The sequence below is a fragment of the Corythoichthys intestinalis genome, chromosome 20, assembly GCF_030265065.1.
Source record: "Corythoichthys intestinalis isolate RoL2023-P3 chromosome 20, ASM3026506v1, whole genome shotgun sequence".
Taxonomy (NCBI): Eukaryota; Metazoa; Chordata; class Actinopteri; order Syngnathiformes; family Syngnathidae; genus Corythoichthys; species Corythoichthys intestinalis.
In genome coordinates, this window is record NC_080414.1 from 6,995,015 (window position 1) to 7,021,373 (window position 26,359).

At 38.4% G+C, this 26,359-nt stretch overlaps 1 protein-coding gene across 2 annotated transcripts in view; it reads right to left on the minus strand.

The window, feature by feature from the left end:
* The window catches only part of oplah (5-oxoprolinase, ATP-hydrolysing), an 84,231-nt gene extending 59,442 nt beyond the window's left edge, over window positions 1–24,789 (minus strand). Inside the window, exons 1-18 of one of the 2 annotated variants that reach the window (XM_057824952.1) lie at window positions 24,678–24,789; window positions 23,962–24,150; window positions 21,736–21,927; window positions 19,024–19,138; window positions 16,837–16,960; window positions 16,319–16,514; window positions 10,211–10,376; window positions 9,995–10,133; window positions 7,335–7,402; window positions 7,058–7,233; window positions 6,780–6,920; window positions 3,350–3,462; window positions 3,109–3,279; window positions 2,892–3,029; window positions 2,684–2,822; window positions 959–1,071; window positions 690–841; window positions 464–624 (exon numbers count right to left, since the gene is read on the minus strand). In XM_057824952.1, the coding sequence (XP_057680935.1) occupies window positions 464–624; window positions 690–841; window positions 959–1,071; window positions 2,684–2,822; window positions 2,892–3,029; window positions 3,109–3,279; window positions 3,350–3,462; window positions 6,780–6,920; window positions 7,058–7,233; window positions 7,335–7,402; window positions 9,995–10,133; window positions 10,211–10,376; window positions 16,319–16,514; window positions 16,837–16,960; window positions 19,024–19,138; window positions 21,736–21,927; window positions 23,962–24,132 (2,475 nt within the window). In that variant the 5' untranslated portion in view covers window positions 24,133–24,150; window positions 24,678–24,789. The remainder of the gene's footprint in view (window positions 1–463; window positions 625–689; window positions 842–958; window positions 1,072–2,683; window positions 2,823–2,891; window positions 3,030–3,108; window positions 3,280–3,349; window positions 3,463–6,779; window positions 6,921–7,057; window positions 7,234–7,334; window positions 7,403–9,994; window positions 10,134–10,210; window positions 10,377–16,318; window positions 16,515–16,836; window positions 16,961–19,023; window positions 19,139–21,735; window positions 21,928–23,961; window positions 24,151–24,677) is intronic. The other variant, XM_057824953.1, reaches the window with a different exon arrangement.
* Between the last annotated feature and the right edge of the window lie 1,570 nt (window positions 24,790–26,359).

Genomic DNA, 26,359 nt, shown 5'->3' on the forward strand with positions numbered 1-26,359 from the left:
ACAAATCAACAATCATTGATTGCAGGTCTTCAGACATCTATTTTGACCGAGCCATGATGCATATCAGACAATGCTTCTCATCAAGACACTTTTTACCAGGTGTGTGTTTTATAGTGGGCAGGGCAGCTTTAAACCCCTCATCAGTGATTGGGCACACACCTGACTTAAATTGTTTGGTAAAAATTGGCTTCAATTCCTCTTTAAGTCTCCTTAGGCAGAGGGTTCACTGACTTATTTTCCTCCTTCTGTCATTATTTGCATGCTATCCTCATTAAAATATGTAAACCTATACATGTTTGGGTGGTTTTAGTTAAAGCAGACAGTGTGTTTTTTTCTGTGTGATTTTGATAAAGATCAAATCACATTTCATGGTGATTTTATGCAAAAATGTGAGAAATTCCAAAAGTTTCAGATACTTTTTCATACCACTGTATGTTCAGCATGCCATGCAATGTTTCCACACCTGATACTGGACAGTCTCCTGCATGGCACCGAGATGGACAGGAATGTGGGGCGCGTTAGACACCAAACCGCCGTCCGGTCCAAATACAGCACAGGAGAAGTCAAGGCGCTCCTTAATATTGGTGGAGATGGAAGTTCGTTGGAGAACTCTGCCCATCTGTTCTGAAGGGTTATAAAAAAGAATATTCAGATTTTGCAAGCGGTGACAGGCGCTTTTGTCAACCAACCTGCAATGCTCATGAAGCGATGGGAGAAGATGGAGAGCTGCACCGTATTGAGCTCTGTGCCCACTGCACAGTGAGGGTCGGAACCAACTGTCATACGCACGTCACCCCCTTCTGTCAAACAGGCCTCACAGCTGGGCTCCACCAGGATGGTACTGAGAAAAAAGGTACAAAAAAAAAAATCATATAAAAGTGGTACTGCCTTAAAGATATTCATATTTGATTAAACATCATATTGTTTATGTTGTAAGAGTACTTAAGAATGTCAGTACCTATTCTTGTCAATGATGATGGCTGGTCCATGGATGGTATGACCACAATGAAGTTCCTCCCACAAATACACGGCAGTGTCATGGTAGCCATCTTCAAAGTAACATTTGGTCATCTACCAAGAAGAGCATTGATGACAAATTAAGCACATTTGTTTTCTAATCTACTGTTGACTGAATGATGTAAAGCTGAATAATATAAGTGAACTGAACCTTTACATACTTTTAATTTTAAATGGACTCAAGAGTCTGATTCACTGAAAGTTTGCACTCAAATATTGAGCCAAAACGCAAATGTATCAGACATAACCAGGATCGTGTCTGATAAACATGCTGACTTATTGTGCGCTTCATTTTGTGCATTCTGGTGGATATTTTTGCAAATAGTTTAATTATTACTGCGATCGGCTAACCACCGTGAAGTTGGCCCCCCATCAGACGGAATCGTTTGTGCTACATTTGTGCTAGATTGTGCTGAGATATTGAGATCATTTCGAGTGATGACGTCATACAGCCCCTCATTTATTGCAAAATGGACCTCAATTGGTGCCATTCGTTTATGCTATGTTCGTGCTGTACAAAATTTCGTTTGTGCTGCAACCGTTTTATAGATACAGGTGGTTACGAACGAGTTCCATTCCTACGCTGGCGACGTAACCCGAATTTCCACATAAGTTGGAATTAACCCTTTAAAATTCAAAATAACTATTCAAAAAGACCAAAAGTATTTTGTTTTGTTTAATGGTGGAGGATACACTGCCCTCTGGTGGCAGCATTGGGTCTGGCTGGACTGTCGTTCAATAATACTTACTGGTGCACGATAATTATTGGTCCGATAAATATCGGTCCGATAATAGGAATTATGACGTCATCCATAAATCCAGTAACATTATTAAAAGGACCGATAATACCGTATTGGCCCGAATATAAGATGGTGTTTTTTGCATTGAAATAAGACTGAAAAAGAGGGGGTCGTCTTATATTTGCAGTCTAGGCATCATACCCATTCACAACGCTAGATGACACCAGATATCATTGAAGCGATGTTCTGTCATGACAGATCTCAGCTACTCTCTTAGTTTTACCAGTTTGCAATTTAAAAATGATTGATGCATGCGGTGCTTTTGAAGCCTGTGACTCTAGCAAGATCAAACACAACAATCTGTCAACATCGTTAACTTTAATAAGCAACTTCAGTGCACGTGCACTGTCCGTCTGGGGAACAAAGAGCAGAGAGGGAGGGAGGGAGGGCGCGAGATCGAGACTAAGGGATCGGCTCGGGACAGCTCATCTGTATTTTTCTTTCTTTTTTTAAATGAAAAATAATCCGCGATGGACTGAGGTTGAGTTTGAAGCGCGAATTAGCGAGGGATCACTGTATTCATTTCGAGTGATGACGTCACTCGCAGCTTTTCCGTATCCAACTCCCGCGGCTGACGGAGCGTACTAACTCCCTCAATAACAGAGGGGTGTCCCAACAACTCGCACAAACGTAGCACAAACAAATGGCACCCCTTCGGGTCAGTTTTGCAGTAAATGGGGGGCTTGAGATATTAATTTCGAATGATGACATGACTCGCAGCCCCTCGTGTACCCAGTTCCTGTCAAATGTCAAAATGGGGCATATCTGACTACAAAGGTTAAGATGGCCCTGGGTCTATGTTTGTTTGTTTGTATAAGCAATGAGGAAACAAGGTGTTTGGTAATTCTGAAAGAAAGTCCAAATACCGTGACAGGTTTGGCCTGACCGCGCCCCTTCTTTGGTTTGCACATCAGTTTGATGCCCGACTTGCCACAGCCCCTCACTCTGATGTCATCTACCATAATAGGCCTCTCTGGGATTGTGAATCCAAACTCCTTTAGATACCTTGATAAGAAGAAAAACCTCAGCTCCGTGTTACACAGACACAAATGGTTGAACTCCTTACACTCATACCTTTGAGTAAAGGCCGTCCGGAAGTCCCCGGCTTGACAACTCAGCTCATTTCGGGGGTAACCGGTTGCAGTCACCATGAGAGCGCAGTCTGTGCCCTCATAGCGCAAGTGGAGAAAAACCTCAGTGGTTATTTGGCCGCTGTAGGGATAAGAAGGATTACTGTGACTAACTAGCAAGAAGCAAAAGTAGGCGCAAGGGCAAAAATGTGAGAAAGAACCTGTTGAATCCGCGTTCGCGCAGTGTGTCGCGGCAGCGTTTTGAGAGCACTTCCACTCTACGGTCAAGCTCAACAAAAGAGTTGTGTTCATATTGCAATGAGCAAGGCTCCTGAACCTCCTCCACAACGTCCGCAAGCGCTAGACCATAGGCTGACAGCACACCACTGTACCTAAAGAAGTGACAAAAAGTACTGTAAGGCATGATATTGGAAACTATCGAACTCAAGGTATTAGTTTTACTTATGTATATAGACGGTCTTCATCCCAAGGGCTCGGGCGATTGCACATGCATGCTGTCCACCGGCACCGCCGAAACATGCCAAAACGTGCTGAGTTGTGTCATGGCCCTTTGCCTAAAGCACATACATGATATACAGTGAAGAAGATAAGTATTTGAACACCCTGCTATTTTCAAGTTCTCCCACTTAGAAATCATGGAGGAATCTGAAATTTTCATTGTCAGTGCATGTCCACTGAGAGAGAGATAATCTAAAAAGAAAAATTCATAAATCACAAATGTATGATTTTTAAACTATTTATTTGTGTTATACAGCGGCAAATAAGTATTCCAGCACCTGAGAAAACAAATGTTAATATTTGGAGGTCAATTGCAGAGGTCAAACGTATCCTGTAGTTTTCACCAGGTTTCCACACACTGTAGGAGGGATCTTGGCCCACTCTTCCACACAGATCTTCTCTAGATCAGTCAGGTTTCAGGGCTGTTGCTAAGAAGCACAGAGTTTGAGCTCACTCCAAAGGCTTTCTATTGGGTTTAGGTCTGGAGGCTGGCTAGGCCATGCTAGAACCTGGATATGCTTCTTACGGCGCCTCTCCTTGGTTTTCCTGGCTCATGTTGGAAGACCCAGCGATGACCCATCTTCAATGCTCTGACTGAGGGAAGGAGGTTGTTCCCCAAAATTTCACAAATACAGGGCCCCAGTAATCCTCTCTTTAGTACAGTGCACTCATCCGGTCACATACACAGAAAAACACCCCCAAAGCATGATGCTACCACACCCATGCTTCACAGTAGGGATGGTGTTCTTGAGATAGTACTCATCATTCTTCTTCCTCCAAACACAGTTAGTGGAATTATAACTAGAGATGTTCCGATCACGTGATTTTCAATGTATCGGAATCGGCAAAAAAATATTGGACATGCCTTTTTTTAATATATACATTAAAAAAAAAAAAAAATCGTTTTCTAATTGTATTTAACGTTACAGACATAATATGTTACACTCATCTAGAGTCTTTAGTTTCAAATTTATCCCTTTAACGGCGGTAATTAATTTTTTTTTTTTTAATTTATCACGTTAAAATATTTAACGCAATTAATGCATGCGCTGCACGGCCCACTCACGCATTGTCGCGTTCAATCTGTAATGGCGATGTTTTACCTATATATAGAGCTAAAAGGCAGTGTAAAATTAGTAGAGTGAATTTTGGCAGCCTTTGGAGCCTATTTTTGATTGGCTAAAGTCTTACAATCCCTCTCCCTACGATTAGAAACATCGTGGGAAGCAATGTGGGGAAGAAAGGTAGTAATTAATCTTTTTCTTAACACCCTATGTTATTTCCCAACGCAGAGAAGATATATCAATTGGTACCACTACGCGCAGTCATGGATGCACTTCCCATCATGTATTTGGGCAGAACAGATGGCTACAGTATCATTTACTGAAAGCTCAACAAATACACTAGATGGCAATATTTAGTCACACTATACAAAGTCACATTTATCCTTTAAGAATTACAAGTCTTTCTATCCGTGGATCCCTCTCACAGAAAGAATGTTAATAATGTAAATGCCATCTTGAGGATTTATTGTCATAATAAACAAATACAGTACTTATGTACTGTATGTTAAATGTATATATTCGTCCGAGTTTTATTCATTTTTTTCTTAATGCATTGCCAAAATGTATATGATCGGGAAAAATTATCGGGAATGATTGGAGTTGAATCGGGGGCAAAAAAAAAGCAATCGGATCGGGAAATATCGGGATCGTCCATATCTATAAAGAATTCAGGGATTTAAACATTTATTCATAAGAACGTCAACGTAAAAAGCTCTTTGTGGTGACAAGGTAGCGCCACAATGACTGAAAGACTAGCAGCACATTCGACATATATACGTAAAATAAATGCTAATTGCCCGTTGTTGTTGTTTTTTTTTTTTTTGCTTTTAACCAAGAATTGAGACTGTTTTACGTCCATATCTATAAAGAATTCGGGGATTTAAGCATTTATTCACAAGAATTTTTAACGTAAAAAGCTCTTTGTGGTGTCAAGGTAACGCCACAATGACTTAAAGACTAGCAGCACATTCAACATAGTTACGTAAAGCAAATGCTAACTGCCCGTTTTTGTTGTTGTTGTTGTTGTTTTTAACTGTTTTACGTCCAGATCTATAAAGAATTCAGGGATTTAAGCATTTATTCACAAGAATTTTCAACGGAAAAAGCTCTTTGTGGTGATAAGGCGGCGCTACACTGGCTTAAAGACTAGCAGCACATTCAACATATTTACGTAAAATAAATGCTAACTGCCCGGTTCTTTGCTCTTTTAAAAAAGTATCCATACTGTTTTACGTCCATATCTATAAAGAATTCAGGGATTTAAACATTTATTCACAAGAATGTCAACGTAAAAAGCTCTTTGTGGTGACAAGATATCGCCACAATGACTTAAAGACTAGCATCACATTCGACATATTTACGTAAAATAAATTCTAATTGCCTGGTTTTTTTTTTTTTTTTTGCTTTTAACCAAGAATTGAGACTGTTTTACGTTCATATCTATAAAGATTTCGGGGATTTAAGCATTTATTCACAAGAATTTTTAACGTAAAAAGCTCTTTGTGGTGTCAAGGTAATGCCACAATGACTTAAAGACTAGCAGCACATTCAACATATTTACGTAAAGCAAATGCTAACTGCCCGTTTTTTTTTTTTTTTTTGCTTTTAACCAAGAATTGAGACGGTTTTACATCCATATCTATAAAGAATTCAGGGATTTAAGCATTTATTCACAAGAATTTTCAACGTAAAAAGCTCTAAGCAAATGCTAACTGCCCGTTTTTTTTTTTTTTTGCTTTTAACCAAGAATTGAGACTGTTTTACGTCCATATCTATAAAGAATTCGGGGATTTAAGCATTTATTCACAAGAATTTTTAACGTAAAAAGCTCTTTGTGGTGTCAAGGTAATGCCACAATGACTTAAAGACTAGCAGCACATTCAACATATTTACGTAAAGCAAATGCTAACTGCCCGTTTTTTTTGTTTTTTTTGTTTGCTTTTAACCAAGAATTGAGACGGTTTTACATCCATATCTATAAAGAATTCAGGGATTTAAGCATTTATTCACAAGAATTTTCAACGTAAAAAGCTCTAAGCAAATGCTAACTGCCCGTTTTTTGTTTTTTTTTTGCTTTTAACCAAGAATTGAGACTGTTTTACATCCATATCTATAAAGAATTCAGGGATTTAAGCATTTATTCACAAGAATTTTCAACGTAAAAAACTCTTCGTCTGCGTTTCCACGTGGTCAGCTTTGACAGAGATAGGCCTCCTATTAATTGGCCCCGCGCCCCGTGTCCCGTCAATATCATTATGAAGTCTATGATTTAGATACTCATATAAAAGTGTGCATCGTTGCTTCAGTACCTGCGTAAGGGCTCGAATTGGCCGACACATGGCCTCGTTTGCCACTCGAATGAATCCCATGGCCACGTCTTCCAAAGTCATCTCACATTGGCTTTTGGGTAGAGTGGTGTTGTTTGAGTGCTTTGTGCCATTTGCACCAGCCTGAAAACAAACAAAAAAAATTATTAAAATGAAATTCTACCTCATAAATTTCACTAACTGGCTAAAAAATGAGCAAAATTTTATAATGCAGCAACTGCAAACAGGCCCAGTGATGCGAAGTAAACAAATATGATTACTTGTGATTGGTTAGACAATAAGTAGTGGTTGATCTCTTGGGTCAAACGACGGAAATGACTCATTGTCTCCTCCTTGGATAGAGGTTCGTTTTCCTTAGGACCAAAGATCTTGGGAAAGAAGGAAGGGAGGAGGCGGCCTAAAGCTAAGTTTGCATCTGTTACAGTCAGAGGACCACCTAGGAAAATCAAACAAGGATTCGTTGTTCTAACATTTGACATTTCAAAGGTACTGGAAATAACAGAGAATTGGGCCACAAATGGTGGTTATGGTCATTACCCTTCCGATAGCAGGCCGGTCCTGGATGTGCCCCAGCAGACTCTGGTCCAACCATAAACATCGCCGACCTGAAAAAGAAGGAAAGATGAAAAGACACACACTTCACCAATGATGGATAAAATTGTGCATATTTTTTTACTGTACAGTATGCACACTACAACTAACACAATCTTATAAGGCCCAACGCAATAACTGTACAAGACTGTATAAGACGACCCCCTCTTTTTCAAGACTTAAGTTTGAAAAAAGACTTTTTGAACACCAAATTAATTTTTATGCTGAAAATAATTACAGTACATCTGAAACAAATGATTATAACAACACATTGGAGAGAAAAAGCATGTTATTTTGCCTCATTCTAATCTTAATATCTGAACATTTAAATATGGAAACCAAAGTGCAATCACATTCGTAAATGAATGGCTTCTGGTTTTTTAAATGTAAATACACGAATCTATTGTGATAAAATAACAAAATTGCAATAACTGCATTAACCATCAAAGTGAGGTCTAAATGTAACTGTCGTCTTGAAACAAATCCGAATAAGGAAAAACATTGCAATAAAATAATGAAACTGGTTAAACTTGAGAGTAGCTGAGATCTGTCATGACAGAACATTACTCCTCAAGTTCAGCATTCGCTTCAATGATATCTGGCGCCATCTAGCGTCGTGAATGGGTATAATGTCTAGATCCTGAAAATATGACGACTCCCACTTTTTCAGTCATATTTCAATGCAAAAAACACCATCTTATATTCGGGCCAATACGGTACTTAAATTCCCTTGTCTTCAGTGTAATTCCACAGGAAATAAGTGAAATTATCTGCCAGTGCTTCGAGTACATTTTACTCACTCAGATTTCTTGAAATGAGAAAACTAGCTAGCTAAAAATAAGCTTAACACTTATTTTAAGCAATAAATTAGTATATTAAATCCTGAAAATAGCTTTGAAATTTCGAAATGTTTTTCATTCAATAACAGATATTGTCCAAAACATTATTTGAAAGCAATTTTTTTTCTTGATTTAGGTGAAAAATGGCCAACTTTTAGAAGTATGGGCTTAATATGAATAAATAGTAAAACAGTGATCCCTCATTTTTCACGGTTAATGGGGATCAGAAGCTGCCGCGATAAGTGAAAAATTGCAAAGTAGCGCCCCCCACCCAAAAAAAGATATTTTTTTTTTTTTTTGTGTTCATAGTATTTATTCAGATTCAGCATTGAAAAGAGATACATATAAGACATGTTTTTCACTTTTTTCCCCAAAGTATTAAAAAATTAAAAAAATAAAACATATATATTAGGGCTGTCAAACGATTAAAATTTTTTAATCGAGTTAAATACAGCTTAAAAATTAATTAATCGCAATTCAAATCATCTATAAAATATGCCGTATTTTTCTGTAAATTATTGTTGGAATGGAAAGATAAGACACAAGATGGATATATACATTCAACGTTCGGTACATAAGCACTGTATTTGTTTATCATAACAATAACTCAACAAGATGGCATTAACATTATTAACATTCTAAACAAAGCAATCCATGGATAGAAAGACTTGTAGTTCTTAAAAGATAAATATTAGTACAAGTTATAGAAATCTTATATTAAAACCTTGATGTTTTCGTTTTTATACAATTTGTAAAATTTTCAATCAAAAAATAAACTAGTAGCCCGCCATTGTTGATGTCAATAATTACACAATGTTCATGGGTGCTGAAGCCCATAAAATCAGTCGCACCCAAGTGCCAGCAGAGGGCGACAAAACTCCAAAAAACACAAGTAACAAGTGGACATTGCACTGCTGCTGTCATTTTAATCTGTTTGAGGGGCATGTGGGTTAAATGCGTCAAATATTTTAACGTTATTAATTCAAAAAATTAATTCCCGCCCTTTAACGCGATAATTTTGACAGCTCTAATATATATATATATTTTTTAAATGGTTTTTAAGCACTTCAAATGTAAAAATTATGATGAATTTTAAACATGTTACCGTCCCGCCAAATTATTTTAAAACAAGAATAAAGTAGAAAAATGCTTGTCTTTATTAAATGCTTCATTGGGTGAGTCCACTCAAATCCGCACAAGCTGCTCACTTACACACAGTGAGTTGCCAGAGCAACTGTTTAACAAGTTAAACAATGATTGACGCATGCGGCGCTTTGAAGTTTCGGCTTCCAAGCATCTCTGGCAAGATCAACCCTTAACGTCTGTCACTCATCGTTAACTTTATCAAGCAACTCCAGTGCACTGCCTGCCCAAGAAAAGCAGCAGGGTGAGATTATGCGATCAGATCAGGACAACTCTATGAAATTCTGTATTTTTTTTTTTTTTTTTAAATTAAAAAAAAATAAAAAATTACGATGAACTGAGGGCGCGAAGTTTGAAGCGCGAAGTAGCGAGGGATCACTGTATTTACTTAAGGTAAGTGGAATAATCTGACACATGAATCTGTCAAATACTCTTTAACACTCAAACCAAAATGGAGAAAATTTGACATGATTTAAGAAAAATAATCTGATTACCGTAAGAAGTTATAAATTTGCAGTGTATAAACATATCATGTCACATTGAGGGATGGCAAATGTACTCACACACTGTACTCAAGAAAAAGTAAATACTTCTGTTGAAAAAAATAATAGTCATAATTAAGACCTGAAGGAGAGTTGTGAGCCTCCGCCAGCTGCTACGGTGTTGATGTCGAGCTGAGGCGCTTGCAGGGTGACTCCAGCTGTGGTCGCCTCAAACACATGCTCGAACTGACCCGCATAACGACTCACATCAGTGGATGTACCTGTACAGAAGATTTATAGTGGACATAGAGACGTATCCTTTGGTAGAACACAAATCTTTTCAATACCACAGACTTACCACCCATATCAAAGCCAATCACAGGTTTCTTCTCCATTTGGTTGTAAGAAGTGACAGCATAACCCACAACTCCCCCAGCTGGGCCCGACAAGATTGCGCGTGAACCGCAGAAGTGCTGCATGGGAGTCAGACCGCCGTCTGACTGCATAAACAGGACGTCAACATCCTGGTGACAAAAGGTAATTTATGATTAACGGGATGTTGGGATGCAACAGAAGCACATTTTTGCACTGTCAGAAAAAAATGAGCAGAACTTGATTTTTCAAGTCAACTTAATTCGATTGAATTTTCCAGTTTTGATAGATAACTCACAGTCAAGTTAGCGCCAACAACTCCAAATTTTAAGTAAACTGGATTAATGTTAAGTCAAGTGAAAGTTTCTGAGGAACCTGGATTTGAGTTAATAATGTTGACTTGATAAAATGAGTTGCAAATACTCAAAATAACAAGTTACATAAGAAAACCTGAGTTACTACTTAAAGTCTTAAAATAACATAAAAATAAAAAGGGGTTTCATATTATTACAGTGTGTCATTACCAGAGGTGGGGTAGAGTGTCCAAAACTTTTACTCAAGTAAGAGTAGCGTTACTTCAAAATAATATTATTCAAATAAAAGTCATCCAAAAAAATGTACTCAAGAACAAGTAAAAAAAAAAAAGGATTTGATGAAAAGAATACAGTAATTTTCAGACTATAAGGCGCCCCTGACAATGACTAAGCCACCACCCACCAAATTTGACACAAAAGCAGAATTTGTTCATAGATAAAACGCATTGGATCACGGTATCGTTGGATATTTACACCAAAAGATATTTAACCGGTAACACTTTATTTGACAGAGGCATCATAAGACCAAATAAAGCTTTGAATCAATTGGCAGCAAAGCTTCATTGCTTCAAGAAGCTTCATTTGGCCATCACTGCTCCCTTGGGGGAGACAGTCAACCTCTGCTGTCCCTAGCTGTCAACACTGTTGGCATCCAACATGCCTCTTAGCCATATGCGGAGTTTAAGGGGGGGTAAGCCAGCCCTGGTGGCCAAAAAGTGTCATTGCATGCAATTGACTTTCCTACATATGTATAAAAGTTGTGAAGCATTAAAGCAAACAACAAAATTGAATGAAATGAACAAAAAAATATATATACATATTCTTATAATGGGTAAAAAATGTATTTTTTTGAACAGATCATGTGACTAGCATCTTAGACGGTCATTTGCTTAGCATATTATTTTAAAATTAGGGTGGGGCAATTTTATTTTTCAAATGATTTTTTTCTTTGTTTGAAAATATTTGGGGGGGATTGAAGCAAATTTTGGGGGGATTGAAAGATTTAGACACAAATGTCCTACCCATAATATGGCCCAAAAACAAAAAGGATTGCTAAAATCAAAGAAAACTTTTTAATTAAAAATTAAAATGCAAATATTTGAGTCTCAAATATATTTTTTCATTCAAAAACTTTTTTTCAATGATTTAAATTTTTCTTTTTTTGATTGAAGTGATCTTTTGTTTGAAAATATATTTTTTTGGTTTGAAGCAACTTATTTTTGATTGAATAATAAAGACAGAAATGGCCGAGCCAAAATGTGGCCCAAACGCAAGACAAAATTACTTCAATCAAAAAAGTTGCTTGAATCGAAAAGAAAAAAAAATAATAATAAAATAAAAATCTGAGAAAAATAGCTTTCAAATGCATTTTTTTTTTGTTTCAAATTTATTTTTGCATTCAAACACATTTTTTGGATCGAATAATAAGGACACAAATCTTAGCATCTTAGCTCTTAGCATGAATTGCAGCGCTACAGATGTAAATGACAATTAAAATTCATGTTCTGTACTAATTATTTCTTCAGTTACTGTTCCAGTTGTTTCATTAATTGCTAGTTATGGTATTTGGAAACACTTATTTGACAGTGGCGCCATAACACCGTCATAAGACCATTATAATTATGACATGACCCTGCCATGAGCATTAATGAATGCTTATGACGGATGTCATTTTGTGTGATCCGGCAAATGATCTTACTTTTGAATGGATGTAAAAGATCGCAAGGATGGAGTTATTGACATAATTTGCCTGATGACACTGTTACCTATTAGTCCAAATAAATTAACAAATAAGCCGCACTGGACTTTAAGCTGCAAGTTTCAAAATGAGGGAAAAAAGTTGCGATTTGTAGCCCGAAAATTACAGTACTCAAGTCACTAGTAATATTGTGGGTAACTTCTTACGACGTTAGATATTTTTTTTTTAACAATGTTATTTATTTTTTCTCAGCACAAAGTTATATATACCAACGAACGACCCACTCAAGCATTGCCGCGAACAGACTACAATGGCGCCGTTTGAAGTATATTGAGAGCTAAGGGCAGAGACAAGCAAGTGGAGTGGACGCAGGTGTTACCAGCACCCGCCAAGGGGGCCGCTGTTATTTTCGATATGACCGGCATTGTCAGTTTGAGCAGTGAGGGAGAAAGTGGTCGAGCGAGATAGGGAGCAAGAGAGTAGGGAAAGTGCGCAGTTAGCGCAGGCTCAAGTGCTGCGTCCCCCACATGCTTTTGTTTTGTTAATAAAAGTACCCACAAAAAGCCATCCAACGCCTCTCGGTGTTTATATGTACGCCGCCGTTTTCCTCAGGAGGAAATCGGACAAACTGAGCCAAACGACGACAACGAGCCAACATGAATCGCCGATCCATAGCACTGCCAATTACCAAGAAGGGCGAATTGGTAACGCAGGCATTTATTGGAGCCGCGCTATTTAATGGAATAAGCGGTGGCATCTCTTCCACAACTGTGATAACTATTATGGCAAGCGACATGGAGAAGAATAACTGGAGATGATCTTTTTCTTAACATCATGTATTATCCTCAACGCAGAGAATATATACCATTTGCAGCAACCACTGTGACTCATGGTTGCTTAAATTCCCATCATGCATTTGGGCAGTTAAGAACATTTAAGTCGCTACAGTATCATTTAGTGAAAGCACAACAAAAATAATATTTTTATCTCTCAAAAATAAAATAATGTTCACAAAAAGAAAAAGCGCTCAATGCAAAGAGAGCTGGCATTCCCAATCAAAATAGCTATGCAAAATAATACTCTATTCAAACATTAAGCTTAGCTCAACAAATACACTAGACGGCAATATTAAGTCACAATATATAAACGATCAAAATTACTATAACTTGTACTCACATTTATCTTTTAAGAATTACAAGTCTTTCTATCCATGGATCCCTTTCACAGAAAGAATGTTAATGTTAATGCCGTCTTGTGGATTTATTGTTATAATAAACAAATACAGTACTTATGTACAGTATGTTGAATGTATATATCCGTCTTGTCTTATCTTTCCATTCCAACAATAATTTACAGAAAAATATGGCATATTTTAGAGATGGTTTGAATTGCGATTAAATTACGAATAAATAATTTTTAAGCTGTGATTAACTCGATTAAAAATTGTAATTGTTTGACAGCCCTAATACCAACTGTTATTATTATTTACTATAACCTATTATAGAACCACATTAAGCCAAAGAAATACAATTTAAAAAATCATTGAATTCCAGCGAGAGAATAAACAATCTACAGAAAGGAAGCATCATTTATCCAAAGATAATGAGTGCCCTCAAGTGGAGAAAATAATTCTTAGTTTGAATAGTTGAATAGTAGTTCCATCACAGTTCCAATTATGCGTGAGCATAGAACGGCAATCTTGAGTCTGATTGGTATAATGGAGCCATGTGATTATTGTTGCAACGTCTCATTGTTGAAACTAGTTGAGCCACTGTTGGCGTCTCTGGTAAAAAAAAAAAAAAAAAAAAAAAAAAAGTAAAATCTAATACTCCATGTAGAATAGAGAGGAAAAATTTAGCGGCTAGTGTAGCCCAAAGTAGCATAGTAAGAGTAGCGTTTCTTCTTCACAAATCTACTCAAGAAAAAGTAAAAGGTATGGCGTGGTAAAACAACTCTTTGATGTACATTTTTCTCAAAAAGTTACTCAAGTTTCTCGTAGGCACGGTCAAACTGTTTGCATTACTCGAACACACGTAATATAATCAATCAGGGAATAGTATCATTTCTCATATTCGCTGTAGGACTGCACTACTCTAACACACCTAATGTAAAATAAATAGCACACCATAGTTTAAAGAAACAGAATAGATACACAACGCCATCTTATCACAGAAGCCCAAAATGTGTGCGCCACGAGCAAGATTGACGCACCAAACTCTGGCAATCAGTCCTCCCGACAAACGAACAAGGACAAAGACCAGCGCGCTTTGTCCTAAAACAAATAGTGCCAGCCCGGATAACAAAGTTGATAGCAGGCGCTTATGACATCAAGACCAGTGCCGGTCGCTGTGGCAACCACATCCCATCCACGCACGAACCTAAACAGCCCGAAACCGGCCAGAGAGGGATGATCCCAAAGCAACGCCTGGACACACCTTCGGCCGGCTCACGGACTTAAAAAACACTGGACACTGAGATAAGACAGATTTTGCTGCTCGGAAACATGTAGCCTTGTTTTGGATCCAGAATTGTCCCTCTGTCATCTGTTTTTGCCTTGTTTTTGACCATTGTCGACGAATAAATTGTCAACCTGCTTTCGGCGAGTCTTTTTCAAACTTTTGGAACATGGAGTCAGTACAAAGGGTTAAAATAAGAAGAGAACGCGCGAAGTTCCGCCTTCCCGGTTGGCGCACGCGGAGGCAGCATCGGCAGAGCGGCACTTTGTTCGGTTGTCGCTGTTTCCTTGCGCCTTGGCCGGGGGGGGGGGGGGGGGCAATTTCAACATTCCTGAATATGTTGCAAGTATAAAATCTAAAACTAATACAAAATGACTTGTGCTACTTTACTGTAGACCAGTACTTCTCAAATACTGGGGCGCGCCCACCCAGGGGGGCCCAGAGCGATGCCAGGGGTGGCACGTGTGACCTCGGGGAACATGTTTTTTTTTGTTGTTGTTTTTTTTGCCGTACTAGAATAAAGTGTACTTGCACATCCACTCAGTTGGTGGCAGTGGCGCTCTCATTTTCAAAGTGCGCACAGTATTTTTGAGGTAAGCAAGAGCACACAGAAGAGACTCATGAAGAGCTGGAGAGCTGTGCGCCGTTTTCGAAAGCCGTTTTCCGGCCGGACTCACGCAGTGACCCACTGTCTTCTCCGGGTCTCACGTGACCGCCCAAGAAGTGCCATTTTCGGCTTGGGATCGTCACGACGACCGCCCTCACCTACGGTTCTCCCTCGGCCGCCGAGAATGCGCTTTTTTCGGGCCGTTTGCCTTTTCGCTTTGACATTTAATACAGTGGTAGACGAGGAAAGACCACTGTTTACTGTGTCTAAAAATGATTATAACAGACAGCCGGAAGCCAAATCAAGTAAGACGCCACTTAAAGACATTAGACCCCAATCTCATTGATAAGCCGCTTGGTTGTTTTTCAGCGAAAACGTGCCAAATATTGCCAACAATCGTCCCGCTTCGTCATCGTTATATCAGTAAACCAGTGAGTACTGTTAGCATGCTCGGTGCAATATAACCCCACATCATTGCAAACTGGAGGTGACACTGGGAGCAGCGAAAATAAAAACTGTTCTTCTGTCTAATGACACTTTTTTTTTCTTCTTCTTCTATTCAGTTTTGTTTTTTCGGTCAAATTTTTTGTCATATTGTCCTCATGAGATAATGTTTCTAATCAATTTGAATTTGTTATTATTTACTGATTTTATTTTTCAGTATCAAATGGTCAAAAATGTACCATGAGTGTATTTTTACAGTTTGGATGTGACTTTTTTTGTTTTTGTTTTTAATTCAGGCAAATTGATGCGCGTTGTCTTTTCTGTTACAAACAAAACAATGTTAATAAAGTTATACTATATAAGTTGATCTGTTATTTTCCCTAATAGAAAAAAAAAGATACAATGTGAGGCAGAGGCGTATTATAATAGTAATATTATAGACAAATGATACTATTTACAGTGACGGCAGAGTTTGGGGGGCCACGAAACATTTCCATCTTCCTAGGGGGGACGTAACAGAAAATAATTGAGAAGCACTGCTGTAGACTGTACAATTGGAATTAAAAGAGCATACCTTTAAAGCACCCTTAAACCCAGAGGTAAAACCTTTAAGGTACTCCCGGATTTTGGGTGTGAGGTAGGCATCAGCGCAGACAGTGTAACCTCGAGGAACCGCCCTGACCATGGGCATGATCTCGGAGGACAAAGATACTTGGGTGAAGCCCAGTTGACGAGCCAGGGCGCCGACGGCTTTCTCATGGTCGGACCATCTGAGGAGACAGTGAGGGGAAACTGTCATTGACTAAATGAATAAGGCTAATAAAGACTAATCCCTCGTCATCTGCGCTTTGTCAAATTGTTGTATATAGTTGAATCATCTCAAAATATGATTCTAATTCACATAATAATGCTATTTAAGACTTTTATTTTTATCCTGTAGTACGCACTTTAAGTACAGTAACAAAGTAGTTTTACTTCGTTACATTCCACCACTGCTTTTTGGACAGATCTTTTGGCCTCGCTGGATGTCTTTTTTTTTTTTTAAACATTTGTGAACATGTGGCCTGAGATAATAAACGTGGCTCCACTGACGTGTAGGAGTGAAGCAGAAGCACAGCCAGACTAGTGATCCCACGAGACAGGACTCCTCTCAAGTCCTTCTCCACACATTCCAGATTGAGCTCTTGCCACACTTCCAGACTATCCCCTGTGCTGCCTGGGGACAACGAAAAAGCAAATACATTCATATGAGACAAAAAAACATTACTCAATTTGGTATCTTATTATTCAAATTTGACTGAAAACCAAACCAACTCAGAGACTATTTGTTGGCGGGACATTATTGTATGTTAGCGGGATATAGTGCTGCAACAATTCATCGATTAACTCGAGTATTTCGATTAGAAAAACGCTTCGAATCATATTTTGGCGCTTCGAGGATTCGTTTAATAGCTTTCCGCACGAATGCTATTTTTAGAACGTGACGTCGCCATCGTGACACGGAAGTGGGACCTTATAGACACGCCCTCACATACAACCCATGTTATTACTGCTTGTTTTCTCCGTTAATCTTTCAAAAAAAAAAAAACATTCCGATCAAACACTGCTGCTATGGAACTTGTATAAAATTACTCTAGACATTACGACATATGAAGGATGTTTTCTTCATACATTTCCCGAAACCAAAAACCCGGAGGAAAAAAATGAAGAAATGTGAAATAAATTATAGAATTAATTGACCAGTGAATTTGGCACCATCTCGTGGAACATCTCGTTCGTACACTATTTCCACTCATTTACTATTGGGGACAAACGGGAGGTTGACCCGCCTAGCGACAATTGCTAATGTCATGAATATTAATGAGCAAAACTGACGTGTTGTTGCGGTACGCCACTAGAGTGGCGCTGTAATGGTTTGTGTTGCATTTAGTTTTATTGATTTGGGATGATACACTGCCATCTAGTGGCAACAGGGAATATGCCATGACTCGTCTAACATGGATGAATTCAGCTGCTTCCTGTTAAGCCCAACATAAGATTTGGTTTTGTTTGAGCTAATATGTTTGTTTATGCATTCCTTATTTAGTTTAGAAGTATACTTTAGTATTTTTTGTGGCAATATGTGTTTGAATGATTTGTTAAGAGAATTGTAAAAAATAAGTAAATAAAAGTTAGCATTTTATAGCATTTAGCTAGCGGACTTTTGCTTTGCAAGTTAGTCAGTTGTTCTTTTGTCGAAATTCGATCCTCATCTATTTAATTTTATTTCGTATTCACATTTTATGCTCATTTGAAAGTGTAACCTTGACAAGCGAAAATAAATAGGCTATTATTGCTAGCATAAACTTTTTTGTTTTACATGTTTGTTGATGCATTTATCATTTTGATTAGAAGTATATTTAGCATTTTTTGTGGGTATTTGTGTTTGAATGATTTGTTAAAAGCATTGTAAAAAAATGAAAGTAAAAAAAATGTTAGCATTATATAGCATGTAAGCTAGCGGACTTTTGCTATGCAAGTTAGCCAGCTGTTCTTTTGTTGTACTTCAAACCTCATTAATTTATATTTTTTATATCGTTTGAGGCGAAACTCAGGTACTTTAATTCATTACTAAATGAAAGTGCAATTCTACATAGTTTGAAGAAACACTCAGGAATTTTATTTTGTATTCGCATTAAATGCTCTTTTGAAAGTGAAACGCCAAATAAATGTTATTGCTAGCATAAACACTTGATTTTTTTACATATCCTAAAATTTATTCTGCAACGCATTAAATGTTCGTAATCCGTTAACTCGATTATTCGAACTAACTAATTGATAGATTAATCGATTACCAAAATAATCGATAGCTGCAGCTCTAATGCGATACGAACTTTACAATAGCTAACAAATGCTAACATAGCCTATTAAGCAGGGGAAAAAAAAGCCTTTTATATTGAAAAATTGTATAATACAGTATCTGCATTAGTATGAAACATATCCTTTTATCTCTAAATATCCGCACGAAATCATTGTCAAAGATGCCTCTGATCTGATCACATGACCGGAAATGGGACCCGATTACGTCATTTTCAGTGGATCGGAACTAGATGAAGGTTTTAAAAATATATTTTCATTTAAAAAGTGCTACAAAGCAACAAAATAATCCAGAGATATGAGCATACTGCCCAAAGAAACAAAGATATATACGTGTTTATATTAACATACTATAGGAACACAGCAGCAGCTCTGAACTCAAGAGTTTAAAAGATAAACATGCAGATTTTTTTCTTCTTGCACCTGTTACAACACGCTTGGGGTCTTTCCTGGGTAGCTTGCAGCCATCTTGCTTGAGGACGACGCGCTCATCTACCTCAATAACCTCCTCATACAGCACGTCGGGCAATGACACCTCCTACAAATATACATACGCAGATTATAAATTACTTCAAAATGAACATTAAGAAGAAATAGAGTACAGTCCCTGACAAAAGTCTTGTCGCTTATCCATTTTGTAGAAACAATTGCTAATAACCTGACTTTTAATTATTCAATTGGTTTCAGAAATGCCTCATATGGAAGCTAAGACCCTCCCAAATGATGTTGAATGTACAAAAATTAGGGCTGTCAAACGATTAAAATTTAATTACAGTTAATTACAGCTTAAAAATTAATTAATCGTAATTAATCGCAATTCAAACCATCTATCAAATATGCCATATTTTTCTGTAAATTATTGTTGGAATGGAAAGATAAGACACAAGACGGATATATACATTCAACATAGGGTACATAAACACTGTATTTGTTTATTATAACAATAAATCAACAAGATGGCATTAACATTATTAACATTCTCTTAAAGCGATCCATGGATAGAAAGACTTGTGGTTCTTAAAAGATAAATGTTAGTACAAGTTATAGAAATTTTATATTAAAGCCCCTCTTAATGTTTTCGTTTTATTAAAATTTGTAAAAATTTTCAATCAAAAACTAGTAGATCGCCATTGTTGATGTCAATAATTACACCATGCTCACTCATGGTACTAACCCATAAAATCAGTTGGACCCAAACGCCAGCAGAGGGCGCCAAACACCAAAAAACAAGTAAACAGCGGACATTACACTGTACTGTCATTTTAATCTGTTTGAGCAGGGCATGTGCGTTAATTGCGTCAAATATTATAACGTGATAAATTTGAAAATTAATTACCACCAATTAACGCGATAATTTTGACAGCCCTAACAAAAATATATTTGTTTCATTGAAAAAAGATTCATCATTTAATGAAGACATAAAGGTCAAATTTTGGCAAGACAAAACTTATGTCGTCTACAGAAAGTAGTGTGAAAATTGAACAAAAAATGTACTTCAAATACAATAATATGTTACATAACATAAGCGAATTAAGTAGTGGTGTTGTGAGATCCAAATTTAATATTTTGTATGACTTCCATGGGCTTGAAGGACTGCATCAGTGCGGTTCGGCAAGGTTTCATACAATTTATTGATGAAGTCATCAGGAACATCATAGAAAGCAGTCTTGCATGCCTCCCAGAGGTTCATCAACATTCTTGGGTTTCGTCTTCCATGCTTCCTCTTTCATCCTATCCCAGACATGCTCAATGATGTTCATGTCTGGTGACTGGGCTGGCCAGTCCTGGAGGATCTTGATCTTCTTTGCCTTGAGGAACTTTGAGGTAGAGATTGAAGTATGCGATGGAGCACCATCCTGCTGCAGAATTTGTCCCTTTTTATGGTTAGGAATGGAAGAAGCAGCTAAGATTTGTTATTCAGACTATTTATGTTGCCTTCCACCCTGCAAATCTCTCGCACACCCCCATGATTTCGCCACCACCAAACTTCACTGTTTTCTGAGTGAATCTCGGATCCATGCGGGCTCCAGGAGGGGCTCCTGCAATATTTGCGACGACTGTGGTGTAATTCAATGGAAGATTCATCTGAAAAATCCACCTTTTGCCTTTTTTCCAGCGTCCATCCACAGGCTGTGGGCCTTGCCAAATGCCACATGGTTTTATTATTGTTTGCACCCTGAGAGATCTGCAGGGTGGAAGGCAACATAAATAGTCTGAAATATCAACAAATCTTAGCTGCCTCTTACATTCCTAAGCATAAAAAGGGACAAATTCTGCAGCAGGATGGTGCTCCATCTCATACTTCATTCTCTACCTCAAAGTTCCTCAAGGCAAAGAAGATCAAGATCCTCCAGGACTTCCCAGCCCAGTCACCAGACATGAATAGGATGAAAGAGGAAGCATGGAAGACGAAACCCAAGAATGTTGATGAACTCTGGGAGGCATGCAAGACTGCTTTCTTTGATGTTCCTGATGACTTCATCAATAAATTGCATGGATGCAGTCCTTCAAGCCCATGGAAGTCGTACAAAATATTAAATTTTGATATCACAGCACCACAACTTAATTTGCTTGTGATGTAATATATTTTTTGCATTTGAAGTACATTTTTTTGCTCAATATTCACAATACTTTCTGTAGGCGACAAAACTTTTGTCTTGCCAAAATTTGACCTTTATGTCTTCATTAAATGATAAGTCTTGTTTCAGTGAAACATATTTTTTTGTACATTCAACATCATTTGGGAGGCTCTTAGCTGTCATATGAGCCATTTCTGAAACCTATTGATTAATTAAAAGTCAGGCTATTACCAATTGTTTCTACAAAATGGATAAGCGACAAGACTTTTGTCAGGGACTGTACATCTCAGTTGTTCTTTTGTTTTTTGTTTAGCTGTAAACTGTACATAAGGCACTTTACACAATTACAAATGACTTCTGCCTAACCTTCAAAGTGGAACCCTCATAGATAAGCAACTACTGAACCATTAATGGTTCACTTTTCAGAGGGCAAACTCTACAACAGTTCTTTGAATAATGATAAAACAACATAGCTTTTCCCCCAAACCTACCAAAGCACCATACACTCTGTGAATGACAATGTTTGACTATGTGTTGAAGTTTGAGAATTACCAACCAAGTCAAACAGTTTAGGCCTGGCCTGAGTTCCAATATGGAGCAAGTCTTTAAAGCCTTTGGTGACCAACAGAGCTGTCCTTTCCCCTTCTCTCTCGAGGAGTGCGTTGGTGGCCACCGTGGTGCCCATTCGAATCCAACCGATCAGAGACGTGTCGACGGGCTGGTCGCGAGGGAAAGTGTGGCCTGTTTCCTGACGGTGAAGGCACAAATTTGCAAATTCAGTCTAAAAACATACAAATAAAAATATGTGATATTTTACACAATATTATTCCAAGTCCTTTTATCATCTTCTATTGGATAGCGACCACACTAGGGTGCAACCCACCACTTACCCTAAATCACCTAGGAAATCCACTACCAGGAAGAGCAGTTGAAATTGCCTTCAATACAGTGGGGAAAATAAGTATTTAGTCAACCACCAATTGTGCAAGTTCTCCTACTTGAAAATATTTGAGAGGCCTGTAATTGTCAACATGGGTAAACCTCAACAGAATGAGGAAAAAAAACAGAAAAATCACACCGTTTGATTTTTAGAAGAATTTATTTCCAAATTAAAGTGGAAAATAAGTATTTGGTCATCTACAAACAAGCAAGATTACTGGCTGTCAAAGAGGTCTAACTTCTTCTAACAAGGTCTAACGAAGCTCCACTCGTTACCTGTATTAATGGCACCTGTTTTAAATCATTATCGGTATAAAAGACACCTATCCACAACCTCAGTCAGTCACACTCCAAACTCCACTATGGCCAAGACCAAAGAGCTGTCGAAGGACACCAGAGACAAAATTGTAGACCTGCACCAGGCTGGGAAGACTGAATCTGCAATAGGTACAGTAAAACGCTTGGTGTAAAGAAATCAATTATGGGAGAAATGATTAGAAAATGGAAGACATACAAGACCACTGATAATCTTCCTCGATCTGGGGCTCCATGCAAGATCTCACCCCTTGGCGTCAAAATGATAACAAGAACGGTGAGCAAAAATCCCAGAACCACATGGGGGGACCAAGTGAATGACCTACAGAGAGCTGGGACCACAGTAACGAAGGCGACTATCAGTAACACAATGCGCCGCCAGGGACTCAAATCCTGCACTGCCAGACGTGTCCCCCTGCTGAAGAAAGTACACGTCCCGGCCTGTCTGCGGTTTGCTGGGGAGCATTTGGATGATCCAGAAGAGGACTGGGAGAATGTGTTATGGTAAGATGAAACCAAAATAGAACGTTTTGGTAGAAACACCGGTTCTCGTGTTTGGAGGAGAAAGGACACTGAATTGCATCTGAAGAACACCATACCCACAGTGAAGCATTGGGGTGGAAACATCATGCTTTGGGGCTGTTTTTCTGCAAAGGGACCAGGACGACTGATCGGTGTAAAGGAAAGAATGAATGGGGCCATGTATCGAGAGATTTTGAGTGAAAATCTCCTTCCATCAGCAAGGGCATTGAAGATGAGACGTAGCTGGGTCTTTCAGCATGACAATATTCCCAAACACACAGCCAGGGCAACAAAGGAGTGGCTTCGTAAGAAGCATTTCAAGGTCCTGGAGTGGCTTAGCCAGTCTCCAGATCTCAACCCCATAGAAAATCTGTGGAGGGAGTTGAAAGTTTGTATTGCCCAACGACAGCCCCAAAACATCGCTGCTCTAGAGGAGATCTGCATGGAGGAATGGGCCAAAATACCAGCAACAGTGTGTGAAAAGCTTGTGAAGAGTTACAGAAAATGTTTGGCCTCCGTTATTGCCAACAAAGGGTACATAACAAAGTATTAAGATGAACTTTTGGTATTGACCAAATACTTATTTTCCACCATGATTTGCAAATAAATTCTTTAAAATCAAACTGTGATTTTCTGTTGTTTTTTTCCCCACATTCTGCCTCTCGTGGTTGAGGTTTACCCATGTTGACAATTACAGGCCTCTCTCATCTTTTCAAGTAGGAGAACTTGCACAATTGGTGGTTGACTAAATACTTATTTGCCCCACTGTGTATACATCGGTTCTGTCGTCTTTTCAGAAAATTGAAGGCTTTTAGATTGAAGGCATTAATTGTCCACTATGAATCCCCCGTCATCAGACGATTCACTCGGGGGGGGGTTGGGTTCCCGTTTACACTTATTGGACCCGTGCCCTGCTCACATTTGTTCCGCCACTGCAAGGTCATACTTTTAACATGTTAATGGCTGCTTCTAGCTATGACAACATGTGCTCATACATAGCGCTGACCTCTTCCAAGATTCTGCGGATACCCTCGGTGGGGGCGTCCTTGTAATTCTGGGGGTCACGGGACAACAATTTGAGGACCCTCTCCCGGCCATCTGGAAGGCGAGCGAAGACGTCCGTGAAAGTTCCTCCTCGATCGATGGCAAAGTCAAACTTTCCTTGAGTTTGGGCCATGCTGAGCAGGGTGGACACCTGGCACGTGATGGGAGAATAGTCGCAGAATGTAACTTAACTTGTGTGGGTGTGTTCAGGGTGAGTGCAACATTGAAGTTAAATAGTAATCCTCACCTGTTATTTATCATTTTCATGCACGAAACGCTACAAGCTAAAATAGCAGTAGGTAGTTAAAAATGATAAGTTTGATTATTCAGTGCATTTTAGAAGTGTTTTCTTGCGCAATGCACGTTACATATTTACGATGCTTTGACAGCTGAAGACGAATGACACCGTGGGGGACGACTGCAGAAGTTGTTGCAATGTCAGACGCACATTGCATAAGACGAATTTTCGAGACTTCTGCAGAAATGTTCCACGTGTATTCAGTACATCTTTTTGGTAATTACGTTAACATTCTGTCTTTGTGCGACGCGCGAGAATGCACGAAAGGCTTAGATTAGAAACTCGAGGTGCTGCTCGACTATTTATCTCGTGTTAACATATTATGTAGACTTCGATGCAGTCGCGTGTCTAATCTAGCGAAGAGAAGTGATTAAACTCACCGCTTGTTAATCGTTGAGGCGTGTAGCTTCTCCCGTCAAATGTCTCGCAGATTCACGCACACGCCAAACTGTAGCTCCGCCCCCTTCGTATTGTATTGGTTCTCGTTTATCCCTGCTGTCCCTGCTTAACCGCCAGAGGGCGGTGCTAAACGTTTTAACCACTGTGATGTAAATTTGTGTCTAATGATGGTTGATTCAAGTACTGTATTTTTCTTCGGGGTGTCAAACGATTAAAATTTTGAATCAAGTTAATTACAGCTTAAAAATTAATTAATCGTAATTAATTGCAATTAATCGCAATTCAAACCATCTATAAAATATGCCATATTTTTCTGTAAATTATTGTTGGAATAAGACACAAGATGGATATATACATTCAACATACGGCACATAAGCACTGTATTTCTTTATTATAACAATAAAACAACAAGATTTCATTACCATTACTAACATTCTGTTAAAGCGATCCATGGATAGAAAAACTTGTAGTTCTTAAAAGATAAATGTTAGTACAAGTCGTAGAAATTTTACATTAAAACCCCTCTTCATGTTTTCGTTTTAATAAAATGTGTAAAATTTTCAATCAAAAAATAAACTAGTACCCGCCATTGTTGATGTCAATAATTACTTACACAATGCTCATGGGTCCTGAAGCCTATAAAATCAGTCGCACCCAAGCACCAGCGGCAAAACGCTGAAAAACAACAAGTACACATTTCACTGTGCTGTCATTTTAATCTGTTTGAGCGGGGCATTTGTGCGTTAAATGCGTCAAATATTTTAACGTGATTAATTTTAAAAATTAATTACTGCCCGTTAACGCGATAATTTTGACAGCCCTAATTTTTCTATAAAATAATTAACCATCATTGTATTTTTAGTACATATTTTCTAATAATTAAAAAATGACACAATTTTAATAAAGGTAAAATGTATAAAATCAGGAATACTATCTGATTGGAAGAAAACAAAAATTTGTGGTGTGTTCAATGTATTTAGTCATATTTAAAGCAACACTAAGTAAATGTTCAACCTTTGTAAAATATTTTCACAACAATTGTGATTATATCTCGACTGACAAATAGTTGAATGACACCTCTTTTATATCTTGAGGGGGTCTGTATCGCCTTCACCGGCAATAATTAACTTTGTGGAGGGTGGCAGGAACCCTGGCACACAAAAAAAACTACAAATGTGCTGACTGCTGTACGGCATACGCCATTCCCCCTTTCATGATAAAGACATAGGTTGATGCGAATGCTTTTGTGCGAATTCTGCTAAGATGACAGAGCAACAAAAGTGACAAAAAGTTTTGTCCGAGGAGGAAAAAACAATGGGAGGCTCCAAGAGATAAAAGGATACTGAAGAATAAACACTTGCCCGCCTTTCACTCGCTGGCATGACCTCCACCCACGTATTAGCAACACTAAGCCGCACGGTTGCTAATCGTCATGTGCTATTGTTTTGCCACAACTGGATTCATTTCTGTTTCCCTGATGACCGATAGCCATTGGAGGGCCCCCGCTGGCCAGCCGCACGCCAGTGTCCTGCTCCTCCAGCACAGCGGGTTCAAATACAACGACGGCGGGCAAATGCGCATGCGGCTTCCTGGAAACAGAAATGTCGTTTAATCTATCTGCAGGCGATCATGAGATTAGGATTTTACGACACTGTGCGGGTGT